This window comes from Dendroctonus ponderosae, unplaced genomic scaffold, assembly GCF_020466585.1.
Source record: "Dendroctonus ponderosae isolate FM_Combo_2020 unplaced genomic scaffold, Dpon_F_20191213v2 Dpon_F_20191213_2, whole genome shotgun sequence".
Lineage (NCBI taxonomy): Eukaryota > Metazoa > Arthropoda > Insecta > Coleoptera > Curculionidae > Dendroctonus > Dendroctonus ponderosae.
Window position 1 is genome coordinate 6,912,890 of NW_026018165.1, and position 17,694 is coordinate 6,930,583.

Below are 17,694 nucleotides of genomic sequence, written 5' to 3' on the forward strand. Positions count from 1 at the left end.
CAGTTTTACCTTAAAATTAACTAACTATTATCCTGTACTATTACGTATCTAAAAACCCTGCTTACCTTATTATAAAATTAACAATTTCTGCAAAAGCCGTGTCCAACTTGCAAACATTCAATTATAACGAAAAAAAATTGAAATAACTTGTTTTTCAATTGTGCATTAACGAACTTGATCTACTAAAGTGACAACAGCATAATTTGTTTTGGTTTCGTTACTCGTTTTAAGCAACAATAAGCAAATGGGCAACCTATTTGCTAATGTTTATGGTCTCGAAAAATACAGCATCGATTTCTTATTAGTTGTCAGTCTTTATTTGGTTTTACATTTTGGCTTTTTATTTTAATAATCTCGGTAACGGGAATTTGATTAGATGGCTAATTCAGCCAAAAAAAAGAGCAAGAAAAATGTGAAAACTCCTGTTTATTATAAAGTTAATGAAATAAGTAGCATTAGCAAACCACTTATTTCCTTCTGCCATCATAATCGTCACTGTTTTGCCCAAGTTTATTGGCTTACTTTAACTGGAAAAAATTATATGCAGGTGCTGTTATGTCGGCAATTTGCTGCATAGTTGATCTAGATTCTCTGCACATTTTTTTTGCTCGAGTTTATTTAACGAAGCTGTTATATTGAAATAACTGCATCTTTTCCATTAAGGAATTCGTACCTGTGCTTTGATAATATATTCGGTAGGTGACCAGATTTTTGAGCACATAAATTGTGCAAAAGAAACCGACCAATGTGGTCCGTTTGTGACCTCAAATGCAAATAGTTGAACGATTTTCAGGAAGTATACGGTTAAAAACGCGTTCTTATCTTTCTTACCAAATGATCATGTTGTAAAGGCAACAGAAAAATGCGAACAGAACATGAAAATTTTAGGACAGTGAGCAAGAAAATTTGTGAACAAAGATGGGAAAAAAATATGATCAACGTTAGTATTGTGGAGTTTTCACTTTGACCCATACGTTATACATCAGATAAAAATGGGAATATGTAGCGTAATAGAAATAGCGCGAATCTCTGAAGTCTTGTAAAAATCTCATATTCCTTTTTCGCACATCGTCATCTGGAAGGAAATGAGATTTGGAAAATGCCTGAAAACGTTCCTGCTCGCGAATTTATGATGATGAAAATATATGCGAATAGCACACGCCGTTGATGAGAGTCTGAATATTATATTCAGGGCTGATAAGATTGCAATTTTTATGGAAGCCCTCAAAGTATGTTTAAATAAATCTTTGCTTCCTCATAAGTAGAAAACGGATCTTTTGCATTTATTAATATAACTGAATCACCATCCAAAACTTTTGTTACAACGAATTAGTTTTAGGTACCACACAAAATTTAGGGAATGCCGGATAAAAAACTTTTGAAAACTGAGTAGCTAAACTATAAAATGATCTGAGTAAATTAACACGTAAGACGAAGACAAACAAGATAATCAATTCTACGTCTTAAAAAACTAACTTAAACTAAATATATTTTAAATTATGTACGCATTTTTACAATTATAAAATTCATTAAATATTTAAGACGTAAATAATCTTTATTTATATTTAGACTGCACAAGTATTCAACGCACATGAAATAATAATTGGAACTGAGAATGTTACATTAACTCGTAGATTTTAAATATTTTACTTGACTAAATGCGAATCAAACATTCCTGATTGCATAACAGATCCCAGAATGCATTCAAGGAATTGCATGTAAAAAAAGCGGAAGTACTTGAAATATTTGCACATGGTTGAAGATGAACTATTATTTTAGCCAGCGTATCAGTTGGTATCCCATTTTATGAGTGGTCGTTAATAATAAATAGTAGGTGAACTGTAACATTCCAAACTGGTTAATGTCTGTCGATGTTTTAATTAGTCCTCAGTTGATGCTACAAGGACTGACCAAAATGTGCATTTAGATTCACCTCGATTTAAATGATTTTGCCTAGACCTGGCTCGTTCAGTTCATGCATTAAATATAATCCCAAGCTTGGTATTATAAATCTTTGCTTAATTGAAAAGTCAATAAAAACATTAATAACACGTTTGTTTTTGCATGCAACAAATGTATTTAAAATTTAAATAAATTGACAAAGTAAAAATGAACGTTGATGATAACATTTTTCAATGGAAGTTGCACTAATAAAAGTAAAAAGTGGCTCATTGTTCGCGAAGAATTCCTCAACAGGTTCAGATCTTTAACAAAGCAAATTATATGCAAAGAAAGCGCTTGGCTTACATGTAGTTAAAGTGACTTAGTGGTTCTGTCACTCATTTATATAACCGAACAAAGTGTGTACAATGAACGCCGTTACACATTTACACATTCGAGCTTGGCCGATTGGAATTCTTCTAGTGCAAGCCAAGTGTAATTGTATTCAAATCACTATAATTCGATATACACCAGTGAAAATTGCACTTCGTTACAAGAAGCTAAAATGCTTATTAATGATTGATATATGAAAAATGGAAAATCGAAATTCGGAAGATCTGCATCAAATTGAGTACCATAACACTAACCAGGATTTATTTTTTTTACTAAACGAATTATTTAAACAGCTAATATTGAGGTTACTAATACTATAGTGTTTATTGAAGTGGATCTACCGTTGCGGTATATTAGAAGCCTGAACACAAAATAAGTAAACTAATAATACTTATAAAAAGGCTCAAACAATTAGATTGTCGCAAAAGCGTAAACGCAACTGTTAAGGTCTAAATTTCAACGAGGATTTGCCAGTGCGGTATGAACTCAGATGGCGGTTAATTTTCAACTGAACTAAATAAAAACAATGCAATTCTCATTTACCTATTCAGGTCTTTTCCTACAGTAAATTGCATCTGTGACTGCAAATAAATTTGCTTTGAAAATTCTTACAAGTAATGTCTGAAGCATTTGCTTGCTGACTAATTATTTTATAGATTAGCGCATCTGAAGACATTAGATATTTCATTGCCGATTTAGGGTAGTTATATTCATAATTTATTTTTTTACATGGACTAGGAACAAGGAATAGAAACGTTATGGACAAACTGGAAGGTTCTTATATTCTACCTGGTTTTGTTACTATTAAATACCATGTAGGTATTTTATGTATTTTCGCCTAATTTTTAATACTTATTAAGCAAGTGCTTTGGTAAAAATAATTTGAAACCACACTTTTCATGCATCAATAGTCTTGTCAGTCTTGTCAGTGTATTCTTACACCAAAACTCAAAATTTGAAGCGTCTTCAATATATTTTTAGCTCACCGCGTATGGAAATGCGTGCATAATCCATAAAATGTTGACTGCTACTTAATACCGTGTTTTGTAAATGAACAAACTTTCAAAATTAATTACTTTGCTTTATCTGTATTGATCTCAGGCAAACAAGCTAGTTTTAATACAACAATTTTCTGTTCAATCCATGTTGAAACTCTCGTGCCTTTTTCGTCAATAAAATTGCATTGTTTATATAGTATTTTTGAGTGTATCATTTTAATTGCAGGTTCAAATGGAACCGCACGAGCATACATGAACGGGCATGCAAACGGTCATGCAAATAAATTAGAAGATAAACAGTCCACGCTCTCAAGGTAAGTGTTTATTTGATCTTTAGTAAATGTGAACAATATAGTAATCGGCCCTGTACACCGTCCACGTCTATCAGAAATGTGGCTTTATGAGTTTAAATGTTTTTGAATCTTGTTGTTCTTCTAAACAGTCCTTAGAACGAGTCGACATCTGCAATTCAATAATATCTCAATGAAGGAATGAAGCAAGTAAAGGGGACATGTAATTGTAGATTATTAGAAGTGTGCATAAAGTAAAAGGGAAATAGTGAAATATAGCAACGAAAAACCTGCAATAAAATATATCGACTGAATTCGGAAATAACTATTTCAAACTGATACAGTTTACAGCAAGCGTGGGCCATATTTGTACATTAGAAAATAATGGCAAAATGCTTCTAATATCAATCGGTTTTTTTCTTTCATTTTTGCGGTATTTGCCTTTACAAACTAGACAACATTTTTCATCTATAACTTGATATAAATTATGTTTTAAATAAAATTATATCTACCTGAAAGTAAAGATCTTTTCACAATTTCGAATTCGTCATTTGCTACAGTATGTTCAATGTTGTTGAGCATCCCTGTGTAGTACTTCACATTTTCGTTCACTTCTTCTCTTAGACGAAGTTGTCTCATCTTGAAATCGTCAATTTGGTTGCGCAGCTCGTTAATCTATTTATGAAAAATCAGCATTTATTTTAAAATTATGGTATGCATTTTAATGCCTTTTGTTTTATTAACTTGATTTTACTAAAGAAACAATTTTTTGTAAGTGTTTTAATGCCCAATTAGCTGAAGTTGAAGTTTTGATATCTAAAGTAAGTAACTATTCTAGATTGTTCATATTTTGAATAGATGACATAATTTCGTGCGTTTTTAAGGAAAACTCACCAGTTTTAAATCATATTACTGATCATTTTCAATTTGCAGCAATATTGAGTGTTTGACCTTTTTATATAATATGCATTAAAATTTCTATTATTTGCATTCTGTTTTACCTCCGTTTCAGACTTTGCGACGTCAGTTTTCAGCTTAACGTAATATTTTTTGACCTGGTTTGTGGTATCGCCCAATTTTTCCAAACGCTCAGCAGCAGCTTCTAGCTTCGATTTGGAAGATTCTACTTCTTTCTGAAATCAAAACATGTCAAAAGTATATATTAAATTTACGACAGGAAATTGGGATTCTACTTAATTGATGCTTTGCTTTTATGGCCCTTTCTATTGTTATAATAGCTATTTACTTCTAATGGAATTTGAATTAATTCAAATTTTTTAATTGAGAGATAATAATAAAATAATAATTAAAGATTAATTGAATTAATCTTAAATAGTTCACGCTTCAGACATCGTCCCTTAAAGGTGTTAGATAAAAAATCGTAGTATTAAAAGAAAAATATATCATGCAAAACTTAGAAGAATGGTTCGGAAATAAGTTTTCGAAAAGTTGTAAGGAAAGCGCTAGTTTTTACATTTTACAAGTGGCTTCCCAGTTTCACATAAGAGTGAATTTGCACAAAAAATATATTTGTATTTGCAAAATTACACTGGACATTTGCAGTACCTACACACGGGTATTGTATTTAATTGTGATCGAAAGACTTAAATATTTGTTTGCTTCATGTGCCCAAGAAAGTTATAGTTTTATATTATTTAAAATCATGTGCTCTTTTGGGAATTCAGTTTTATTTATTGAGAATGCATTCGATTTATTTATTCACAATTCATGAGAGACAAGCAAGCAGTTCCATTAAGAGACATATAAATACCGGGTACCCAAAATTAGATTGTACATTTTAAACTGCATTTTCTACGAGTAGAAACAATGCATAAAAAAAACATATATTCGCACGTGATTGATCTACCAGCTTTAAATACATACGAATTTTATTTCCAGTTAATTTTTTGCCTGACTTTTATTTAACGACTTATTAATTTAAACTATGTTTACATTTGTTGTTGGAATTTCTTAAAGTAGCATTGTAAATTATAAGCTTCTTTTTTTTTTTTTTTTAAATTTAAATCAGAAAATTGAAACAAAAACTTAGAAGAAATCACACTTTATAGGTTGTCACAGCTATTTAGTTAAGGCTCACTAATACGTAAAATTGTTACATGCTTTTGATAAGCGCTAGGAATTGAAGAGAGAAAATTGAAAAAAATTAAACTTTTGACACCCTGTAACTAAACGAAGCATTTACATTTATATTTATATAAGTTTTTTCTTATTTTTGGTCGTACAATATGTCGTTCAAATTATGGAACCAAATTTTTGGGTCGCTGTGTATATGCAATGCAATATGCAATGCAATATGCAAAGCATTGAATATTTCGATTAACACATAAAAGTAATTTAATTGCCAAACTATTAGTAGTTGAAATTTACAGAAATTAGATGAAATACATACAGGTAAAATAAATAATAATACATTCACACAAGGTTTATAGCTTTTCCACATATAAGTATGTTACTCTTAAGTTTAATTATTTTATTTATTTCTCTCTACGCTACACTTAGATAACATGAAAGTGATGTTAATTTTAATTATAATGTTATATTAAAATATGCTTTGCGTGTATTTTATGTAATACTTTTTGCCGCGAATTAGCAATTATTGTTATAGTCCACTTTCCGCTAACTTTACCCATACCGTTATCTCATAAAATGCTGGACGGGAACGAATAGGCTTTTTGAAATCCTCCGTTTGATGTTAAAGTGTCGTGAAAGTTCTTGGAGCCTAGTGAGTCATTAATTATTTTTGCAAGATAAAAGAGGCACTTAATGGCTAGAACAATATCATACAATTTATTACACATCAAGTTTTATTATTCTAGGCGTAATTCATCAATGTGCCCATCAATTAAAGGCGAATTTTTCATTGTTTATTAATTGTAAAGTCAATCATGTTTGGGATTTGTGATCACTTTTTCATGTCCTTAATTACACCTTTCACCTGTATTAGATCCCGATTAACTTTGCATCTAAATATATTTGCAGGAAAATAAAAGTTATTTTTAATTTTTAATGAGCCACTTGCCACTACATTTTATTTTGTTGTTCCATAGTTTCATACATTATTTACGAATTTTTCAAAACCCAACATTGAAAATTTGTTGAAATTTTATTGAAAAAGAACATTTTTGTTCAAAAAAAAAATTATTACAAGGTACTTACATTTTTAATGACGAATATAAATAAAAGAAATAAAAAACTGACTTTTTTACTGAGTTGAATTTGTTGCCAAAAAGTTCATAAAGTTACCCCTGTATGCCTGTGACTCATTGGAAAATTGTGTAGTTCTACGAAAGTAATGATTTTCAGCTCCGTAAATAACGTTTTTCGATTCTTTCTTCTAACATCTAACCCAGTTTTCTGCATTTATCACATATTTCAATAGTGGTCTTTTGTATTCGCTTTGATACCAGCCTTTCAGCTTTCAGTTAGCTGAGAACACATTAACAATCACTAAATAACTCCGATTTTTAAAGAGTTTGAAGAGCCAATTTACAATTTGTTCAGGGTGTCGCCCCGATAAAGTAAAGGAAATTTACTCTTAAGCGGTATTATTTGTTTTAAAATTGTCATCATATTGTGAAGTTACTAAACGCGCAGATTTTAAAAATATCCATAATTATGCATGCATGAGTGCATCAGAAAAGAGCAGACCAGTAAATTTGTTTCCATATATTGATTAATTTTTGAATTGTTATGTTGAATTTCAATTGCTTTTTGTTCTAAAGAATTTGGCAGATCATTGAATAGTTCTTAAGTTATTCGGCTTTATCGATGAAAATTCGCAGTGTAGATAAATTGAAAATTTCTCCGTTGTCTTTAGAGACAAAATTTTCAAGTATTTTGTAATAGTCGTCCAAATTAACGTATTTTCAAGCAAAAAATCTCACATTTTTAAATTGCTCTTCCCATATATTGTTAGTGATATTTATTCAGAATAGGAACACCTTGGATTTGGCTACTTTTTATACCAATCTTTTCTTTTCAAGCAAATTTAATTGTTTTATCTAGCTGCGTTAAATTTGCTTGGTTACTACAATATTATATCGCGGTAATCTAGACAAGCAATTGCTTAAATAAGCAAAAATTAGCATTTAACAATCTAACAATATTTAATGGAAAGCCATGATTAAAAATTAAAGAAAACAATTACAAAAACGCTTATTTTAGGTATACTTAATAAATGTTGAAATAACCGATCTCTACATATAGGGTGATTCAAAATTGGCGTCATTCCTCTGGAGGTGTTGTCTGGCGCTGTTATAAGAGTACAGAAAAAATAGTAAAATAAATTAATTGTTATTAAAAACTGAGAAATGTTCAAAAAACTATATCAGAAATACGGCAGCAATGTTTTTCAAGGTAATCTGACTAATTAACATTGCGCAAATACCTGCTGCTTCGTAATTACTTAAAACTCCGGTAACCATGGAATTATACATAAGATAACATAAGATAACAATAAGATAGACAAGGATAAACGGTAAATTCAACAAGATTTGTTGACGAAATGTCAACCTGTTCTCATAACCTCGAATATTGGTGATTAAAAATAAACCATACAACACCAACCATTTGAATGGTTAACTCTAAACAAGCTAGTGCCTGTATAATCTCTTTATTATCCACTTAGCTCAAGCAGCTTTTCGTAATCCAGTTAATTAACTCCTGCTCCATTTGTATGTCCTTGTGCTGTGTGTATCGTACAAACGTATTAGGAATGTAGCCCTTCCTCGGTATTTATTTGGTGCTTGGAAAAGTGTCAGTTATTGTGATCTGAGTGCCCCTAGAAGGCCCTGGAAGTCTTTTTATCATTTCTGTTCTGATGTTTCTTGTGTGTTTAGTGAATTTCAGTTTGTGGTCGATTGTCATCCCAAGGTACCTTATGTCGTTTTTCGGTTGTGTTATATTTCCGTCTGCAGTTATTGTGGGGGAGTCAGCGTTGAGTCTGTGGTTCGTGAGCAGAAGTTGATTTTTTATCGCGTTTGGCGTTAGTCTCCATTCATAAAACCATGTCATTGTGTTGTTTGTTAGTCCATTGCAGATCAATTTAGAAAAAAAAATTCTTTGAAATCATTAATGAAAATTATTATTATTATTAAGAGGTAAAGGAAATATTTAGCTAAAATGAAAGGCTTTCTCAAAGGTGATAATTTTTTAGCTTAAAAATACCTACGTTGATTCGGACAATTAACACGCCCGTCCTGTATTTTCAAGGACAAATATTTTGCAAACAAAATATTAAAATAGTAGTAATTCATTCGCAAGCCAAATTTCGAAATTTTGAGGCTAAAGACAACGGGGAAATTTTCGATTTCTCAACACTGAAAGTACGAATTTTCATTGTTAAAGCCGATTAACTGAAAAAATATCCAATTTTCTTTTATATTTTATTTAACATACAATAATTGAAATTTATGAGGATTCAAAAAAAAAAATGGTCCGACGTTCCGTTAGAAAAACTGGTGGAAAAACACTTTTTATTTGGAAACAAAATGACAATGAAAAATTTTCAAGTAATAATTCTAGTTAATCGTAAACAGACTTTAATCCATCGTTGGGACACACTGTATATTATTTACATTAGAAATGACTGGTTCGATTTGGGTTTTTTTCTGTTTAGAAATATTTATTTGAATGTTGCCATTTATATGGAAATTGACGTTGGTTTTTAACTGTTTTGAAAAAATACTTGTATTTTTACGCATGCCCTTAGGCATGGATATCACTGTGCTAAGTTGCGCTATTGAGTTGATGTCGCTCTGTCAGTTGAGTTATAACTTATCAGCTAATGAGTTATAACTCAAAGTATTTATCCCAGGTCTGGATAAAGTTTTACTAGGCCCGGGGCTAGAGAATTTAAGCACGTAAAAAAAGGTCACTACATTTTTTACGGCTAACCCTTCTTCAGTTTGTCCAGCACTGCGCCAACTCTTGAAAATTCACTGAGTTATCCCTTAATACACCTCCCAAGTAAAGGAACCGGGAGCGAAAACATTCGCGACGCGAGAAAGAAATTGAAAAATGAAACTTCATTGAAAATACATTCCGAACCGAGTAACAAGACTTTTTTTTAAAGAGATCGGAATTATTCAATTAAACCGAATAAAACCAAATAAAATGCAACAATTACCTCTTTTTCTTCTAACTGATTTTCCAAAAATTCAAGCTGCATGTCTAGATCTTCCACGGAATTAACGATCTGTCCAGTAGGTGTTATAATAGGTAATTCCGTGATTCGTGGTGCTCTTTTGCCCCAACATTCCTTGAAGTCTTGAAAGTTTTCGGAGGTCACAAGTAGAAAACCCACAACCATCATGCCCGTTGTGATAATTAAGACAAACACATACCACAGCAACAGCATGATGGGAAAATCGACCTGGGATTTTGGAAAAACACAAATTCAACTAATGATTTTTGAGATTCGTTTGATTGATTGATGCTCAATAAATGAAACTGACTGTGCTGGTTTGATGTGAACCTGTCAGGTGTTTTTAAGGCGTTTATTCAATTTTTCCGTTAGCCCAAAACGTTGCAACAGGCTCTTGGAGTTTAATTAAACAGCTCGGGTCAAAAGGTCCAATAGTGGACATCAAACGTAAAGCATCGTTACTTTTGTGAATTTGCGAAAGATTCAGTTACGTTATTATAACTCAAGGAATAGAGTTAGAATCGTCTTCACACACATTGTGCAAATAAGTGCATAATGACATGACCTTGATTTGGCTTAATGCAAATTTAAAACGGTAACAGTTCTACATGTTTCCACTCTATTAACGGCACTATCAACGGAAAAGTTATTAGCGACGTGCAGTCCGATCCGAGAGAAATTCTCGATTAATTCTTCCCAGATTTCTAGCCTCACATCTACATACAATAAACAGCATTTCCCTGCACAGAGTAACCTTTCTGCTTTTTTGCGCTATCATTTGAAGCACGTCTCTAGCTAATTAAATAATAATCATTAAACCACTCAACAATTAATTTAAACCTAGATGATTGATTTAAAATCGATTTCAGTTCACATTAAAAGTAACCGTAAATTGGCTACATTCTAATCGTAAACAAGTCGTACATCTTCGCTGAAGAAATGCGCAATTCTTGAAGTTCTGGTAGAATTTCCCAGGTACAATCTAAAATCTCAATCTTTCTTGCTGATTCTATACATGCCTTCACGCGTGTGGCCGCTATGGGAATCCATAATACTTATTGCAGAGGTGTTCAATTTGTTAGTCCAAATTGACCAGGAAATATTGCCGCAGAATTTTTGCATATCCCGCAGAACCCCCTCGGACCTGCAATGCATTGGTACTCTGTGGTGTGGGTCTAATTTACGTGTGGATTTTTGAAACGTAAATAAGCCAAATTTAGAATACGCAAAATTTGCAATTTAAGTCTTAGCCAAAGTAGCAAAGAACCTAAACGAACTTTTGAATTCTATTGGAAGATAAGCAAATGGTCAAAAGTACCAACTTGAATGAACATATTTATTATCCAATGGTTTCAAAACCATTTGAGAATTGACATATAAAATTCTATTCTGTAATATTTAAAGGATGTTAAAACTTAGAGTTTTGCAATTTCATCAGTTTCATAGGAATTGAATGGTTTTTTTATAATTCGAACTTTCATTTATTAGATTCTATATTTAACAATAACCAAATGATGCGTTTCAAGTGCCTCCTGAAGAAGTCTAATGTGCTTAGAATAAGTTATCGTTGTTAAGTTAGGAAATATAGTAAAGAGCATGTAAATAAATTGTTGAAAATAAAAAATGATAAATGAGAAATATGTTTTTTTTGTTCCGTTGTTTCCTTTATCGATTAGTGGGACTCTAGTTTTGAATCCTGGGTGATAAGGACACTCGAAAGTAGCGAGAAAAAACATAATTTGTGGGTGTTGACTAAAATCCATCAGGATAGCAGAAGATTCAAGGAGGTTGCGATCAAGGAAATATTAGCAGCATAAATATACATTAAACACAGTTAACGTAACGCTAAACTGTTTTCTGTGATTCTTGATTAAAATTTCATTTGCATCAGGAGAACCGAATATTAAAGGAGGTGGCAACAAGAAAATATCAGGAGAATAGGCATCAATCGCCTGTAACGGAACGCTAAAAACCATTTTGTGTGGTTTGACTAAAATCCGGTTTCCATCAGGAGAGCAGAACATTCAAGGAGGTTGCGACCAAGGAAATATTAGCAGCATAAATAGACATTAATCACAGTTAACGTAACTCTAAACTCTTTTCTGTGTCTTGACTAAAATCTCATTTGAATCAGGAGAACAGAATATTCAAGGAGGTAGCAACAAGAAAGTATCAGGAGAATAGGCATCAATCGCGTGTAATGGAACGCTAAAAGCCATTTTGTGTGGTTTGACTAAAATCCGGTTTCCATCAGGGGAGCAGAACATTCAAGGAGGTTGCGATTAAGGAAATATTAGCAGCATAAATATACATTAAACACAGTTAACGTAACGCTAAACTGTTTTCTGTGTCTTGACTAAAATCTCATTTGCATCAGGAGAACAGAATATTCAAGGAGGTGGCAACAAGAAAATATCAGGAGAATAGACATCAATCGCCTGTAACGGAGCGCTAAAAGCCATTTTGTGTGGTTTGACTAAAATCCGGTTTCCATCAGGAGAGCATAACATTCAAGGAGGTTGCGACCAAGGAAATATTAGCAGCATAAATTAGACATTAATCACAGTTAACGTAACGCTAAACTGTTTTCTGTGATTCTTGATTAAAATTTCATTTGCATCAGGAGAACCGAATATTAAAGGAGGTGGCAACAAGAAAATATCAGGAGAATAGGCATCAATCGCCTGTAACGGAACGCTAAAAACCATTTTGTGTGGTTTGACTAAAATCCGGTTTCCATCAGGAGAGCAGAACATTCAAGGAGGTTGCGACCAAGGAAATATTAGCAGCCTAAATAGACATTAAAAACAGTTAACGTAACGCTAAACTGTTTTCTGTGCCTTGACTAAAATCTCATTTGAATCAGGAGAACAGAATATTCAAGGAGGCGGCAACAAGAAAATATCGGAAGAATAGGTAGACATCAATCGCCTGTAACGGAACGCTAAAATCATTTTGTGTGGTTTGACTAAAATCCGATTTTCATCAGGAGAGCAGAACATTCAAGGAGGTTGCGACCAAGGAAATATTGGCAGCCTAAATAGACACTAATCACAGTTAACGTAATGCTAAACTGTTTTCTGTGTCTTGACTAAAATATCATTTTCATCAGGAGAGTAGAACATTCAAGGAGGTTGCGACCAAGGAAATATTAGCAGCATAAATAAATATTCATCACCAAGTAACGTAACGCTACGCTTTGTGTGAGTCCCGATAAAAATGGGATTTGATACAAAACACTAGAAAGTAGCGCGAAATAAATATCGCCATCAAAACAGATATCTAGTAGAAAATTGCGTTACCTTAACGAACGGTCCATGATTACAACCTGCAGCAGAATGATCCAGAGCGCTAGAGGTCTACCCAAAATAATCAAACAATAAAAATGTAATTATATTTAATTTATTAGGCAAATTATATATCAATTATTACTAGTATATCTTAACTAAAGCACTTTCTCTGCGCTTCGATGGTCCTTTGCAGCGCAATTGATTCATTTTTAGTCGACGTAGGGAAGATGTGGATAATTCTGGAATCAAAAAAATTTAAAATTGAAGAAACTGTAATTACGTAATTAAATTTTGAACTGTAAATATATATTAGCAAAATTCATTTTAAACAAAAATTAAAATATGAAACATGTTTATGCCCCTAACAGGGAGGTGCTTTAGGGAGGATCTCACCCGAATTCGACATTGGTCACCCGAAAAATGGTCTTGTAAAAGTAAAACTTACCAAAACATGTAGATTTCAAGTCCATCTCAGCAATTATGGACAACCTTTACGGAGCATCTGAAAAAAAATAGAAACGTTTACAAATGATACAAAGTTTAACTCCAAATTATTGATGATGTTTTATGAACAATAAATTATACAGTGAGTCCCAGAAGTACTATGTAAATTGATCGTGTCCGGTTATTTTTTTGATTCTGCTAGACGTAGCTCTAACTGTATTTATTATCTCGAACTGTTGCAGAAACTCTGTATCAAGTAAAACTTCTTGTACGCAATGATATTCATCTATTCATATCATTGCTTTAGGAACTCGATTGAAATACTAATTTTAAACTTTCAGTTCTTCTCAAGTTATTAGAGGGACAAATTGAGAATTCTATCAGAAAAATTAACCCTTTTTCTTGCTTTTTAATGTCACCTGTTAGCTTTGTTGGCATTTGACTAAAGCAAAGATTTATGTATTAAGAAAAAGATGGAAGCGGATTTATGCATTAAAATAAATATACGTTTTCTCTAATCATAATTTTTTTATGAAATTAATTTAATATTTTTTTATCAAACTAATTGAAAGTAATTATTGTTTTCCATACATACTCTAAGAAAACTCATTTAGAGGAATGACCCAAATTTGCAATCATGCTGTATAATCATTGGCCAAATATTTTTATCTAAACAAGCCAAACAACAAAGCAGATTACGAATTTAAGTTGGAATTAGTAGCTGGTAAAAGCAATACTTGCAAATCGAAACTGAAAGATCTTATCCACCAAAAACCAAAAATTTGAGAAATTTTTCCAGGTTGTGAAATTTTCGGGAAAAAAGTTCGATACTGGTATAGTTGACAAAACCTAATGAAGCTAAAGAGTAACTTTCGCGTCTGAATAAAACTCATATTTTAAATATTATGCTAAGATAACTGCAAAGCCTACGAAATTTCTAAGAAAAAAAACTCAAATCGCACCATTGATAAAGATAATTAAAATTCTGTAATAGACAATTTGAAACATTTAAAACAAGTTTTTTGATTATGGATCAAATGACGCTAGTATATGTTATAGGTGAAGTGAAGCAAACAAAATTGATATTTTGTTGTTTTCAAAATTAAGTTATTATTAGGTACTAAGTTAAACTTTCGACTGAAACAAAAAATTGCTTTTCTCTCAGTGTGATAACTTTTCCTTAAAATATTTATCAACCTTGAGGAGTAAAGTATTTTATTTTTCCTTAAAAAATCGAGCAAAATTATTTTTATGTCGAGCAAAATTATTGATAGGAGACAAATTCTAGGATGCCACTAAAATATATTTTTTTTTATAAAACCACTACATTCCTTTTTGTCGTTAAGACATGTTTTTATTTATTTTTAATGACAACTTTGTATACAAAGACTCCCAAACTAAACACTTAATATAATTTAAGGAACAAATAATGAGTAACAATTTTAGGCAAAATTAGAGACAAATTGAGTGTGAGATTTTATCTTATCTAACCACATTCAAGGCTAGTATAATTCTGCGAATATTTTTTCATACCTCGCCGTACTATCCTCAGATCTTATGCGGCTTGTAAACTAGCCAAATATATTTTTTTCAAATTAATTTTCAAGTAGCTAACTAACGATCTAACCATAGATCATTGATAGTGTAATAAAGGCCGAACTTCCAGCCGGATTTGCCCTGAAAGAGCAATTAATATCGCGTCACATTAGGCGCAAAACATCATGTAAAACAGCACAGGGGGCGTGAACTTGCAAAAACCAACATCAACAACCATCAACACCGACCAGTTTATGGCTGTTGATTAATGAGCCGCATGATTTAGCTTGTTTTCACACAGGCATTTTTTATTCACCGAATATGAATACAATGTAGGAGAATTCACATTTTGTTTTGTGTTTGCACGATTGTTGTTTACTTTCCGTCTAGAAATGTTTTCATGCATTATTTGTGATGCATGTTGAAATAAAACTATGCACTTCGCAAGCTTCACTAATGGCCAATTTAATGAAGAGTAGTGTTGTTTAATCAGAATTATTTTCTATTCACGCGTTGCTTCGGGTGCTACAATGAACGTTTATTTTTTACAGACATTTATTTTTAATATACTACTATACTTTTCTCTGCTACGATAATTATTTTAATAATTATATTATGCTGATGGTAGAATTCTATTGATTCTTACACTCCGGTTTGTACAGGAAAATCGTAGTGAATCTTAAGTTCGTCTTAGAGCTAAGCAGGCATTAACCTTTTTGATAATGTTTGAAGCTCAAACCATGTGTTTTTTGAAGGCGTACAGCTCGAGCTTAATGAGGAATTAACAACATTTTCAGCAAAGGAAGTACAAAATTGGAAAGCAGCTACAGCAGTCTTTAAATCAGAGCTTTTGAAAAGGCAACTGAAGAAGTTGCATTGAAACTCGAGCATTGTTAGTGGTGTTATGCTTCTGCAGTAGACACGATTAATAACGTTGTTAATGATAAATTAGAAGATGGTGATGCGAATTATTAATATGCGATTTTTAGACAAGTAATTACTGCAATGGTCTACGGCGAAGAAGGTAGTTTAAATTTTTGTTGTTAGACTAGGGTTCTCATTATGTTTGTAATTTATTGTTAATATCGAAGCAAGAATTAGTGAGCTCTACTATCTGCTGAACAACTATTACTAGTTTCAAGGTGCATACTGGCAGAACAAACATATTTTTGGGGAAATTTTAAACAATGATTTAAGCATTTTTTAGTGTCTACAAACCTTTCAAACGGACAACGGATTTCAACATTTTTAATGCAAGTTTATGTAATGTTATGTTCTCCATTCAGTTAAGAGATTACTATCTTTTCAAAAAATCAGACACTGTCTGTAAATTAATTGCATAATTTACAAGCTCAGTGTAAGATTAGCTGACAAATAATAAAGTATTAAGAGGTTTAGATTTTATAACTGTTTAAATAATTAGCATAATTTCTTAAAGCGACAAAACCCACTGGGACGTTGTTGCATTTATGATAAAATGTACCAATTCCAGACAAGTTATTGTGTCTACTTTAGACTCTCAATATTTTATTGTATATACAGCAGAGCTCAGTTCCTCCAGGGATTACTTAGGAAACTAGAAAATCTCATTGAAATTTATAACTGATTTTATAATCCTGGGAGTACAACTGGTAACGTGTTATTTCCTATTCAACCCAATACTCTAGCGTTTCTATAATGTGTTGCAGATCAAAATTTAAATAACTGATATCACAATCCGTTGACACCTTTGAACTTGAAATAGTTGAACAAATTTTTCCATCTAAAATCCGATGTTAGTTTTCGAATATGTATGTGTGCCTGTAAATGCTTCTATTGTTTCTCCAGGGATCAATGAATAATCGCAACACCGTTATCGTGTTGGTGTCTTACCATATATATAAAAAAATCAGATTCAAAGCTCCTGAGAAACCCAGTTACCTTTCTATAGAACAACACATTTAAGGCAAAGCAGCTTAATGTGTTATGCTGGTCGTGATTTTAAAATTAGGAATTCGAGTGTGTGAAAAGTGCACACAATTTCCGCATTTCCGTGTTTGGAGTGCTAATTACGTTACGTTTTGTATGCTGCATTTCCCTTCGGATAGCTGGATGATAAACTATGACCCGTGATAATGCGCTACGAATGAACTGTAATCGAATGGATTTTTCTTGCGAATGAAGAATCACTGATCAAAAGAGATTTACAGTAAATAACAGCATAAAACCATCAAATAGATCCTTTAAAGCTCACGAGACGAATGTAAGAGGAGTGATTGATTCTGTTTCAATTGAAACGATCATTTTTTTACTATTAAATAATCGAATATATACGCTGCTTATCGCCCTGTAGTCGTCTCGCCAGTTATAGTTTATCTGCAAATGCGATAGAGCAATAATTTCAATTAAATGGTAGTAAAAAATAAAAAAATCTCTAACGTAAATGGAAGAACACTCACATACTGAATACAGTTAATTGATTACAAGTCAATTTGCTCAAAAAGTTTTATAAATCCAGGCTCGAAAGCATATAATTTAATATGTTTTGTTTAGAACGATAACAACCTTCATTCAATAAAGAATATTAAATTATTAATCTTTTGTACAGTTTTCAATGTACAGTTCTTTAAAATAATCCTTTATAGCATCTCATTTCCAGGCTTCTCACACATTTAATCTTAAGCTTGATACTCAATTGAAATAAAAAGCTGAGTAAG

The 17,694-nt window shown here is 32.1% G+C and overlaps 2 protein-coding genes across 7 annotated transcripts in view; one reads left to right on the plus strand and one right to left on the minus strand.

Annotated features, from left to right (window-relative positions):
• Window positions 1–17,694, plus strand: part of LOC109540254 (calpain-9) — a 117,488-nt gene that overhangs the window by 64,858 nt on the left and 34,936 nt on the right. For all 6 annotated transcript variants that reach the window (XR_007280878.1, XM_048663837.1, XM_019908542.2 and 3 more), the window contains one exon: window positions 3,499–3,586. Coding sequence is in view for 5 of the 6 variants with exons in the window: in XM_048663837.1 (XP_048519794.1) it covers window positions 3,499–3,586 (88 nt within the window). In the remaining variant the exon portion in view is untranslated. The remainder of the gene's footprint in view (window positions 1–3,498; window positions 3,587–17,694) is intronic.
• On the minus strand, window positions 3,582–10,037 carry LOC109540256 (repetitive organellar protein). Its single transcript, XM_019908548.2, has 4 exons — window positions 9,711–10,037; window positions 4,564–4,695; window positions 4,075–4,237; window positions 3,582–3,734 (listed from the first exon to the last, which is right to left on the minus strand). Exons 1-4 carry the CDS (start codon window positions 9,939–9,941, stop codon window positions 3,718–3,720), a joined length of 543 nt encoding a protein of 180 aa, XP_019764107.1. The 5' UTR covers window positions 9,942–10,037; the 3' UTR covers window positions 3,582–3,717.

Coding starts and splice junctions, on each gene's coding strand:
- LOC109540256 (XM_019908548.2), bottom strand. CDS start 9,941: ATGCTGTTGCTGTGGTATGTGTTTGTCTTAATTATCACAACGGGCATG. Junction 4,696..9,710: donor ATCAGTTAGAAGAAAAAGAG/GTAATTGTTGCA, acceptor TTTTGATTTCAG/AAAGAAGTAGAATCTTCCAA. Junction 4,238..4,563: donor TCGCAAAGTCTGAAACGGAG/GTAAAACAGAAT, acceptor TTTCATAAATAG/ATTAACGAGCTGCGCAACCA.